This window comes from Anolis carolinensis, chromosome 2 (genome assembly GCF_035594765.1).
Source record: "Anolis carolinensis isolate JA03-04 chromosome 2, rAnoCar3.1.pri, whole genome shotgun sequence".
NCBI classification, from domain to species: Eukaryota; Metazoa; Chordata; class Lepidosauria; order Squamata; family Dactyloidae; genus Anolis; species Anolis carolinensis.
In genome coordinates this window covers 92149662-92161696 of record NC_085842.1, presented here as the reverse complement: position 1 = coordinate 92161696, position 12035 = coordinate 92149662, and the positions used below count along the sequence as shown (strand labels likewise).

At 37.6% G+C, this 12035-nt stretch overlaps 1 protein-coding gene across 3 annotated transcripts in view; it reads left to right on the top strand.

The window, feature by feature from the left end:
- cyfip2 (cytoplasmic FMR1 interacting protein 2) overlaps positions 1-12035 on the top strand; it is a 78876-nt gene that overhangs the window by 11153 nt on the left and 55688 nt on the right. For all 3 annotated transcript variants that reach the window (XM_016995081.2, XM_008114795.3, XM_003223460.4), the window contains exons 2-6: positions 5403-5543; positions 6931-7020; positions 7122-7199; positions 10066-10167; positions 11715-11896. In XM_016995081.2, coding sequence (XP_016850570.1) covers positions 5427-5543; positions 6931-7020; positions 7122-7199; positions 10066-10167; positions 11715-11896 — 569 coding nt within the window. In that variant the 5' untranslated portion in view covers positions 5403-5426. The remainder of the gene's footprint in view (positions 1-5402; positions 5544-6930; positions 7021-7121; positions 7200-10065; positions 10168-11714; positions 11897-12035) is intronic.

The window sequence follows — 12035 nt, the reverse complement described above, 5'->3', positions numbered from 1 at the left end:
CACTGACCCCATTGCTGTATCGCTGAAATGAAGAGCAGTCTTTGGATTGAGTTGGTGGGTTGTGGGCAAGATGATGTCCTCCAGTAGCAGATGTTCTTGGCTTATATGGATAGACCTTCCATTAGACACTGGTGATAAGAGTAACAACATTTCTATTTAGAAATCACGACTTGACATGGAACAGACAAGAGATCAGTATAAACCTTTTCATGTAAGCAGTAGAAAACACTGTAGATAGGCTTACTTGTTTGTGTATGTGTGTGTGTTTATTCCTGGCTTGAACAACAGCCTTATGGAAAGAGACCTGTCCAGGGAAACTGTTACTGATGTGTGAATCATGTAGTAAGGAAGGCTTCCTTTCTGCTCACTACGAATACCTGTTAAAGACACAGGGGTCCTATTGGCAAAAGCTGGCAGCCATAATTATGTGCCAAAATGCATTTTCTTTCACTATTCTTTAATTTAAATATCCACTGGGCAGTTTTATATGGAAAAAGTTACCTCCCACTTCAATTTTACAGTGAAACATTTGCATAAGAAGTAATATTGCATAGCTATGATATGCTTAGGTTATAAGGCCTCAGTGCCATAGACTTGATTTCTTTGTTTTCAGTAGCTTCCAATAGAAGAGACTCAGGTAGTGAGACCTCCCCCCCCCCCCCCCCAAAAAAAGAGTAATTGGTGTCTAAGCAATCATCAGTGATAGGAATAGCCTACCTCTCTTCCTCAAATTTATACGAGACCCATAAGACTTATTCATTTGAAGAGTTGGCAGCTCTTTTCATTTTGAACATTTTGAATAGAGAGCTCTATTTGTGTGCATATTCTTTGCTTTCATTGATTTACAGAACAAGCACAGAATGAATTCTACTTTAGTGGATGGCCTTTGCAGTGAAGAGACCTCAGAACTGTTTGTGTGTTTGTTTTAAAAAGCACCTTTGAGCCCCTGAACACACACCTTAATTAATTCCCAGAAACCAAAGGGATTTTTAGAGACACTTTTGGACATAATGTCCAATGGAGTGATCATCAAGCATAGATAACATGTCCTTCATGTTTCCCACAATGTTTCTATGTGTGTGTCAGTTTCTACAGATAAATATGTTGATTGTCTTGAGGTGCATCTACACCAGGCACGGGCAAACTTTTTGCCTTAGGGCTGCATTGCGGGGCTGGCAGGCAAGGCTGGGCCGGGAGGGGGGCTGTTTGCATGCTGGGTGGGATGGGCCCACAAGGAGTAGGGTATGGGAGAGCATGGGGCCAGGAGGGTGCAGGGCAGGGCCTGGGTCATCCTCAGGTTGTCTTCTCAGCATAAGGATGGGATTGCTTATCCCATCTTTATGTGGGGAGGAAGGTGGGACACACAGCGACTGCCCCAATTCTACTCCCCCAGTCCTCGGGCTGTCCTCTTGGCATTATGCCAGGAGGAGGGCGAAACAGGCGACGGCTTAGAGTGCTCTGGAGAGCTCTCAACCGCCACATGCCTTCCTTCAGCTATCCTCCCGGCATAAGGATGAAGCTGCTCACACCGTCCTTATGCTGGGAGGAGGGCGACACACGTGGTGGCTGAGAGGGCTCTTAGCTGTTGTGTGCCTTCCTCCCATGTCTTTTTGGCATAAGGATGTGATGGGGCACTGTATCCTTGTGCAAAGATAACAGGGAAAATGAGGAGGGCCTGAGGTAAGCGCCCAGGCTGCATCCGGGCACCGGGCCTTAGTTTGCCCATGCCTGATCTGCACTGTAGCATTAATACACTTTGACACTACCTTCTGCAATTGAATCCTGGGATGGGTGGTTTTACAAAGCCTTTAGCTTTCTCAGCCAATTAATGCTGATGCCACACAAAACTACAACTCCCATAATTCTAAAGCATTGAGCCACAACAGTTAGTCTTGTCAAACTGCATTAATTCTATAGTGTAGATGCACCCGTGGACATTTCTTAGATTCCTTTTCAGAAATCAGGAGCTGATATCTATGGAATCCCACTCTCTAACACTACCTAATAGACACTTCTAAATGCACTTCTAAATGTATTTTCATAGAGATCAAACTCTATAAATAAATTTTGTATTATCACGTCACATATCACCTTCTATGGAAAAATTTTGCATATCTCCAAGTCAGCATGTTTGTGAACCAGGCTGTCAAGCATAGTGCAAATATTTCATTGAATTTCATTTTAGGGTATAATGCCATAATAGAAGATTGCAGTGAAATAAACAAGCATAATTTTAGTACCACTGGAAAATATTATAACAATGTAAGTATTCCTCAAGACTTCTACCTCGGGGGATCCCAATATGGCAATGGAAATGAAGCTCTCCGTTTCTAGCAGAAAGTAAGAATTTCAAAATGAAATAGGAGGAGACCATATGTCACTTGTTGAGACACTTCTTTTTAAAAATCAGTCTGATAGTCATGAAGCCTTCTCAGGCAGCCACTTTGCTCTGACAGCTGCCTATCATGAGGGCCATTTCAGCATTACCTCATCTTACTATTGTGTCCATCTGTTGTTTCCTTTGTACTTTGATTATAATACACTTTGTCTCAATAAAAGCAGAACTTTTCAGGTTTTTGCTGACCAAAAATACATAAAAATAAATGGAAATGCACATGTATTTATGTAGTGATAGATCAGAAAACAAAACACTCCCTCACCAAACACAGATTTTTTTCAAAGTCTTGTTTTATTTCAGGTATCAGAATATGTGACTTGACCAGAAAAGCAGTGGATCTATGTGTATATATATACATGTGTGTACATATACATACACAAACAGAAACTCCTGGAAACATTCAGAGAATCCAGCAGTTGAATTATATACTATAGTTATTTTATAAACTCAAAGGAGATAAAAAAGTTTTTGAAGTTATATGAGCCTCAATGCTATATTGTTAATGGCCAAAGTGTTAAAAACAGCAAGAAGCCTTTCACGTGGCGTAATGGTTAAAGCCTTGTTCTGGCTGAACTGCTTACCTGAATGTCGGTGGTTCAACTCCGCGAGATGGGGTGAGCTCCTGTTTGTCAGCCCCAGCTTCCCATGCGGGACATGAGAGAAGCCTCCCACAGGATGGTAACATGTCTGGCCATCCCCTGGGCAACGTCTTTGTAGACGGCCAATTCTCTCGCACCAGAAGAAACTTGCAGTATAGTTTCAATTCACTTCTGAAATGATTTAAAATGTACATATTGTTTTAGCAAGTATTTGCTCTGTGCATTCCCTCAAATTTGAAGTTCCTTTACATCTGTAACTGCATTTCTCCACTACTTTATATTAACTAACAGTATTTGTTTTTCTCAGAGCCCAGAAGTAATAGGGTAAGCCCAGGGGTTTGATTCCAGGATGCCCTGTGTATACCAAATCTGTGGATATTCTAGTCTCATTACAGTAGAGTCTCACTTATCCAACATTCTGGATTATCCAACGCATTTTTGTAGACAATGTTTTCAATACATCGTGATATTTTGGTGCTAAATTCTTTAAATACAGTAATTACTACATAGCATTACTGTGTATTTAACCACTTTTTCTGTCAAATTTGTTGTATAACATGATGTTTTGGTGCTTAATTTGTAAAATCATAACCTAATTTGATGTTTAATAGGTGTTTCCTTAATCCCTCCTTATTATCCAACATATTCGCTTATCCAACGTTCTGCCGGCCCGTTTATGTTGGATAAGTGAGACTCTACTGTATATACAATGGCATAGTAAACTAGTGTTCCTTGTGTAAAATGGAAGAATCAAAATTAGCTTTTTGGGAAAAAAATTGTGGAACATTTTCAAATTGTTGATAATTGAATCTATCAATGCGGAATCTCTTCTTGGATTTTACTTGGGTGCGTGAAATTGCCGATAATCGTGAACTCTATTATTTCCAATGGGACAAATATACCAGCTTATATAGAAGGTCCTAAATGAATAACTGAAAAAGTTAAATCTTAGATAAGTACCTCCCAGCACTATGTATCTCAGCCAAGATTCCAAAATGTTAACTGTTCCTGATACCATATGATATTAATTGCTATTAGCTGTATAGTTGTAATTAATAAGCAGTGGTTCTCAAAGGAACTGCATATTATTATTACTATTATTATTGTTATTATACATACATTGTGTTGTCAAGTTGATGAAAAAGAAAAAGCTTGGAAGAGAAGAGAGAATTCCCTCAGTGTCCAGCTGCCCAACAACAAGACAGAATCCATTTTTAGAAGCACTTCAAGAAGCACTACACAATCTTTGCACAAATGCCACACAGATTCCAATCATTTTAAATGGCAAGATGCTGTTTCATATGCATGAGACATTGATGTAGTACCAATAATCCTTCTGACTTTCATCTGCATCGATTTAATTCCATTTCAGAACAAAATGTGTCCATCCATCTGTCTGCCATGCATATTGCTCTGTGCTTGCTGTTTCTACATGTAATAAAATAATTCAGCTGCTATTTATAAACATTTTTCTCTAACAGTTCTTAGAATAACATTTTTGAATCATTATCTAGCATTCCAATTACAGTAGAGTCTCACTTATCCAACATAAACGGGCCGGCAGAACATTGGATAAGCGAATATGTTGGATAATAAGGAGGGATTAAGGAAAAGCCTATTACACATCAAATTAGGTTATGATTTTACAAATTAAGCACCAAAACATCATGTTTAACAACTAATTTGACAGGAAAAAGTAGTTCAATACGCAGTAATGCTATGTAGTAATTACTGTATTTATGAATTTAGCACCAAAATATCATGATATATTGAAAACATTGACTATAAAAATGCGTTGGATAATCCAGAATGTTGGATAAGCAAGTGTTGGATAAGTGAGACTCTACTGTATTATCTAGCATTTAGATCTGGGGCAAAAAAGAGTGAGTAAGCCATTTGTCTTTCTCCTTTAACATTAAATTTGGAAGAACAAATTCCTCTGTCTTGAGTATAATAAGTATAAGTGTACATTTGATATTTGTGTTTGTATGACCACACTCTATATGAACATTGTATAGAGAGGGACTATATAAGATGAAAAATGATTAGCAGATGAGAACTTTCAAATAACCTCAGGGATCTCAGATCATGAACTTAATCCTCAATGTAAGGATTGAATTCCTCTTGTACAAGAAGAAAATAGAGTTGTGGAACCTGATGCTTTGGATGGTTATGAACAGTAAAACTCACTGAAGTTGAACCTAGTAAATACACATGATATTTCACTCTTTGGTTGTAATCTCATCTGTATATCCTCACCTTGGCTGCAGGATCCTGAGAGCTGTAGTTTCCCCAAAAGTATTTTCTTCAAGCCAAATATCCATTGGTTTTGCTATATGTGTACTCTATTCTGAAACTCTCACTGTTCTGTCTGTAGTTCTGTAACATGTACTTGTTTCTTTTAGTTGTGAGTCTGAAAACTCAGAGCCATGACGACTCACGTGACACTGGAGGACGCTCTATCCAATGTGGATCTGCTGGAAGAACTGCCCCTGCCCGATCAGCAGCCATGCATCGAGCCACCTCCATCATCTATCATGTACCAGGTAAACTAAAGCTCATCATATGTTACAGCTGACTTCTGAACTTTTTGTTGCTTTATAGAAGAATATAAAACATTCCTATTTAGGAAGGACCAGTTAAGTTGTGAGCAAAGCACATGAGTAGCTAAGTGAAAAAGTACAGGTTGCTATACCAGCAAGAAAACACTAAGCAGGAAATATGACACTAAACCATAGTTTAATGTTATGTGAATTAATCTCACCTTTTCGTGGGCTCCCTGCTCTTCCTTCAATGTGGCTGCAAGAAGTTTCAACGATTTTCCTTTTTGGACACAAGTTGCCATCTTTCCTGTGGTTGATGTTTATTAAACTGCCTTCATTCAGTAAACCATAGTTAACATTAACCACCGTTGAGGGCTCAGATGGCACAGCAAACTCTGGTTGCTGTAAAACAGGTTCTGATTTTGCATATGTACAGAAAGTGTAGATGTTTAGATATTCTTTTTGGATTGATGTGGATCACAAACCTAATGTACTTAATCCTCAGATGTATTACTTACTGGTTCTGTTTAATTCTGGAAAAAATTAAGAAACATCCATAAAGTTATGTCCTCCATATTTTTCTATCACATCCTATGGGAAAATTTTCATGCCAAATGCAAAGAAAACTGGAGCTCTTTCATATATTATAGTTTCCAACCTGAGAGTCATTGATCCTGTTCATTACTGTTGGAACATATATTGGATAAAATGCATTCTCAGCACTCTAATGATTTAATAAGCATGCTTTCATCCAATTTTTAAAAACCACATCTCATGGTTTCTTCTAGCTTCCCAGTATGGCTCCCTGGTTGATTGATTTAATGAGGTGATAAAATATAGTGATTTTATATTGACTACATATTTAGTATATTCACATACATTATCAAATCATGGGCACAAACCGATATGGCTCAGTATAGTATATTAGTTCTGAATGAAGAGCCATTTAGCATCACTAAATGTGCTGCAGAGCTGCTGAAGCCCTACTCAGTGCCTCATGAAGGACAGGTGGGGTTACAGAAGCATATGGCTATGTCCCTGTAACTAGATACAAAGTGAATACATCATCTACTGAGGTCTTCTGGGCTCTTCCAAAGGCCTCAGTAGCATAAGGGACAGATACAACTGTGTTTCTCCCACTTTTTACCAGGAATAGAAGGCTAAGGGAGGAAGGGGCTTTTGCTTACCTGCAATATATCTGGAAGAGGCTTTAGTTGCTGTGGGGAGAAAGGAATACCAACCTCAGCAGTAACTAACATTTACATATGCAAACATAAGCTTAACCTACACATGTTTATGCCACTAGCAGGATGCTAGGCTATGGCTTATGTGTGGGTTCATTTTGGTTCTTATCCATGGGGTTACCATGTGTGTCTTTGTTTGTTTTCAGGCCAACTTTGACACCAATTTTGAAGACAGAAATGCTTTTGTAACTGGCATTGCCAGGTATATCGAACAAGCTACGGTTCACTCAAGCATGGTAAGTTTCAGAGTGGTACATCACTAGCTTCACTAAAGAAGACTTGGGGTATAATTGATTTCCTGTGGCAGCCAGTACCACGATGATTTTCTGTATTCCAGAATGAAATGCTGGAAGAAGGACATGAATATGCAGTTATGCTTTACACATGGAGGAGCTGTTCCAGGGCTATTCCCCAGGTGAGATGTAGTAGTTGTGGACTGCTTTGAGTCTCCGTTGTGATAAAATGGCATAATAAATATCAATAATAATAATAATAATTTGGTACAATATTTCAGTTCCATATATTTTAAAATTTGGAACGTATTAAATAGTAGTACTATCATGAAGTGAAAGTGTAGTCACATAAACCTCTGATAGTGCTGTAGAATAAATTCACATAATTACTTAGATTTTACTAGCAGCCATCACTCTCTCAGGGCCCATCCAGACAGACTCATATCCAGGACTCATCTGGTAAGAATAAATTAACACCCTGGTTTGTTCCAAATTAATTTGATATCTGAAAGGCCTGGGTCTATTGGGGCATTGGTCATGAAGGGTCTCAGAGCTTCATAGCGTTAACTTGTTTGGACCAGTTCTCCCAGAATTCCCTAACCAGCATCAACACTAGAGTTTGTAGTTCAAAAACATTCAAAGGGGTTTGTGCCTTACAAGTAACTGGCAAATGAGAAACTACATAGGCAACAAAAGACCTGCAATGTGTTTTTTTTTTTCATGAGTACATACATGTATTTAACACCAGGAAGAGAAAAAACGCAGCAATGTGTAATGGTAATAGTTGAGAGAAACAAGTAATAAGGTTAAGTTGAAACAACATTGTTATGTGCTGAATAAAATATCAATCCTTGGTGTTGCAATCCTGCTCATACTATTTGAGAGTAAATCCTCTGGCACACATTGGGATTTATGAGCAAATATGCATAAGATTGTATTATTTGCATAAGTATGGAAATGAAGGGAGTTGCTAAAAACTGTGGAATCTCCTTTATTAGAACAAAAGAAAATAATTTCCTTTTATTTTTTAAAATTCTAACAGTTATATCAACTGTGTAAAGGAGACCAGAAATGTTATTCTCATACTATATTTGGAAGGCACAGAGTGGAAGAGAGTGGTTCCCAAGAGAGACATGGCTGAACTGAAATTCAAACCAGAAGATTTCTACATCCCAGCTCATCTTTTTAATCACCATAGTACAACAGCTTTACACCAGATGGCCCTTATATTGTCTTTCAGCTCTGGGTTTTGGCAGAATCAACAGTCTTAATTCTACCATAATATTACAACAAGCTGTATATGTTTATCTTGTGAAAATGACCCCTCTTCTCTACCCTTTACTATTTTAAACATATTAGATGCCAATAAAGATTGTCCCCTAAACAACTGATTATGTGAAGAACTTTATTTTTTTTTAATAAATATTTGTTCAGTAGCAGATTAGGAATCTACCTTGTGGAGTTTTGGTTCATGGTTTTACATACCTTTTCTGTAGTGAATGTACTGTGATCTGTGTGTAGCTGTGGGAATCTTATAATCCAACAGATAGTGCCAGTTGTTAGTGCCTTTACAACTCTATACTGGATCAAAATGCAGTTCCCCTTAGGGTTATTCTTTGGTTTTAGCCTCATATGGCTGTGGAGTCTTAGTCTTTATAACTCCCAAATGAGTATTTATTTGCTTCCCATGAATTTTTGATCTTGTGTTCTAGTTTCTTTGATCACTGAAAAGTGCTGCAGGCAAATTTTAATGGGAACCAAAAACCACTGGAACACACTGGTGGATGGAATTATTCTTATGGGCCTCCCCACTACATTTCAGTCATCTGCACTGAGGCGTTATCTCTCTCTAACTATTATTTTTACTCCATCTTTTAGGACAATAAGGGAGACTCTGTAGTCCTTCAGATGTAGTTGAACTGCAATCCCCAGGATTCCTTACAATTGCCTATTCTCTGTTATTTGTCAATCTACTGCAGTGGTTCTCAATCTGTGGGTCCTCAGATGTTTTGACCTTCAACTTCCAGAAATCGAAACAGCTGGTAAACTGGCTGGGATTTCTGGGAGTTGTAGGCCGAAACACCTGGGAACCCATAGGTTGAGAATCACTGCTCTACTGGTCCAGTTGTTTTGGTGTAAGCAGTCCTACTAGATGTTGATGCAGAAAAAATCTTCATAGAAAAATAAATCTATTCATTTTTAAATTTAATATTTGCAAACTAGTAGAAGATATGCATTCTAATGTATATTTTGTTCTTCACATTTTTATATATGCTTTTTGTTGAATAGTGTCAAAGATCCTACATTGTCAACATAAGTACAGTGGCTGATCTCCATCAGTGCAATTATGTCTGACTTTTTATCTCCTTCTCAAAAATTGTCCTTTGTAGTCCTTGCAATGCTCCCCTGCTAGTGTGTTTCAGAGCTCATAGGGTCCTGCTGCAATTGCCTGTATCAGTGCACTCTGCAGCCAGGGGGGACCGTTGCAAATACAGTACAACATTCTCTAATGTGCCAATCTGCATCCCCTCAGGGTGTTGCCAGGCTGCAAAAGTAGGTTTGGAGGGATCACATTTGGTCATTCACAATATGACTCACCAGCAGTTATAAGCTTACAATCTTGTAACTCCTGGAAAGGATGACATCCATGGTAATTTCTTTTCTTTATTTTTTCAAAAAAGCATTACAAATCATTAAATGTTTTTATTTCAATCAGTATTTTTTTATTTTGCAAGATAAATGCAAAATAATTGGGATTTTTTTGAAAATTGTCATTGTAAAAAAACAAAAAAAACCCCAAGATTAATATAAAAATGCCATTAAAATGCTTAAAACGTAATGTGGAATTTGTTTTCTGAAACAGAAGCAAAAGTGAGCAAAGATGAATCTATACAGCTCGTGAAATGTCATTATTAATGCAAAGTAAAGTGGATTCTTAGTATCTGCTGAGGTTTTATTCCTTCCAGGACCCCCATTGATACCAAAATCTGTGGGAGATGGAATGCTTGCCTCGTATACTAATAAATGTGGATTGTTGTTGGTCTACAGGTAAAGTGCAATGAACAACCAAATCGGGTTGAGATTTATGAGAAGACAGTGGAAGTACTGGAACCAGAGGTCACAAAGCTTATGAAGTTTATGTACTTTCAAGTAGGTATTAGGTGCACTCTGAATTTCTTGTGTTTCAGTATGATCTTTATAGCCAATCATTGTACTTATTTCTGAGGGGGGCCAGTTCACCTCACCTCATTCATACTACCCTAGGTTTGGAGAGTTGACCAAATGCCAAACATTAATAAGTGATGCAATGGTAAATTTTGAAGTGTGGGAACCCAGTATTGGAAAGGCAATATCATCATTTTGTCTTTCTCTTGGTAGCTAACATCTTGTACATACTATACAGGCAGTCTCTGAGTTAAAAACACGATAGGTTCTGTAGGTTGTTGAATTTGTACAGTTTATTTTATGTGTAACTAGCCCCACTTCTTTGTACCACCGATTAACATCCACAGAGTTGTCTTGAGTTCTTTGTTCACATGCTTCAGTGTTGATGGCAGAAAGTATTAATGATGTGGATAGTGTTGACTTTATTACGGAATGTGTGTGTGTTTTTTTCTGAAAAAGACTCAAATAATATTTTTAAAATAAATACCTAAAGGAGAAAAAACACAATAAAACAATAGTCAGGATCAAATAATGTCTCCCAAAAACAACAAATTATAAAAATAATAAATTAGAGTGATGTTGATCTTTTAAAAAATTAGCTGTCCTTCCCCTGTTATTTTTAAATTTCAATTGAAAACTTGTTTGCATTCCGAAGTTTTTGGAATTTAGTTTGGCATTGCTTTGCAGTCTTGTATACTTTGATTGCGTGTGTTGGTTAGTTTGATTTCTATTACATTGTTTGTATGTTTTTGCATTTTATCTGAATGATTTGTTTTGCAATTTTACTGTGCAGATTTGCATTTTGTTATTCCTCTTTCCTTGGCAGGACCCATTGTCTTTTTGTTGTTTTTGTGTAAACTGCCATGTTTGTTTGATGGTACTACATAAATATTATAATCTCTCAACTAATTTCTGAAAGTTGAGATATAAATTAGCTTCCCAATGTTAAGGTAGCCAGCTGATAGATGCAATGTTTTCTGCCCCTAATCTCATCCCAGGTTTGTTTTTTAAAATACCTTTCTATTTTCAAAGGTGCTATGCTGCAGCACAAAACATAGTTAAACCAGCAAGCCAGAGGACATGACCTTAAATAACCAGTGTCTTTTGAGGCAGAAGATAATATGACTGAAAAAAACAAAAAATAAATATAACAGTGTGTCTGAGGCACATTAAGAAACATTTAGGCAGTAAAAAATAAAGCAGTGATGTTGTGACTACATTTGCTAGCCATTTTGGGCTCCTAGTATGACATATATCCTGCCCACTAAGATAGGAATTTATTTACTGTGTGTATTTTGTATTTCAAGATGATTCTCTGACTTCTTTTAAAATACCTGCAGATTTTGAGATCTGCAGGTATTAATTCTGTTATCTATTGACTGTGCCTTTGGGTGAAAACATGGTAATGACAAGCCTAGAGAAAGATGACAGATGTGGATGTGGTCCCATATGACTGGTCAAATCTCCTCAATCTGTAGTAACTACGTGCTCAACTCTTTCTGCTTTAATGCAAGTTTCTTGATATCTTTTAGAGAAAGGCCATTGAACGATTCTGTAGTGAGGTGAAGCGTTTGTGCCATGCAGAGAGAAGGAAAGACTTTGTTTCAGAAGCGTATCTTCTGACGCTGGGAAAGTTTATCAATATGTTTGCTGTTTTGGATGAGCTGAAGAACATGAAGTGCAGTGTCAAAAATGACCATTCTGCCTATAAAAGGTGAGTTCAGGCAATCTCTGCTTGCCTCTAATTCTGCCATAATGAGATGGAGAACTAAATCCTTGTAATTATGGCCTTTGTTTGTTGTTTTTCCCGCTGTCCATTATTATATTTAGCAGTAGAGGTCACGCAGTAATTC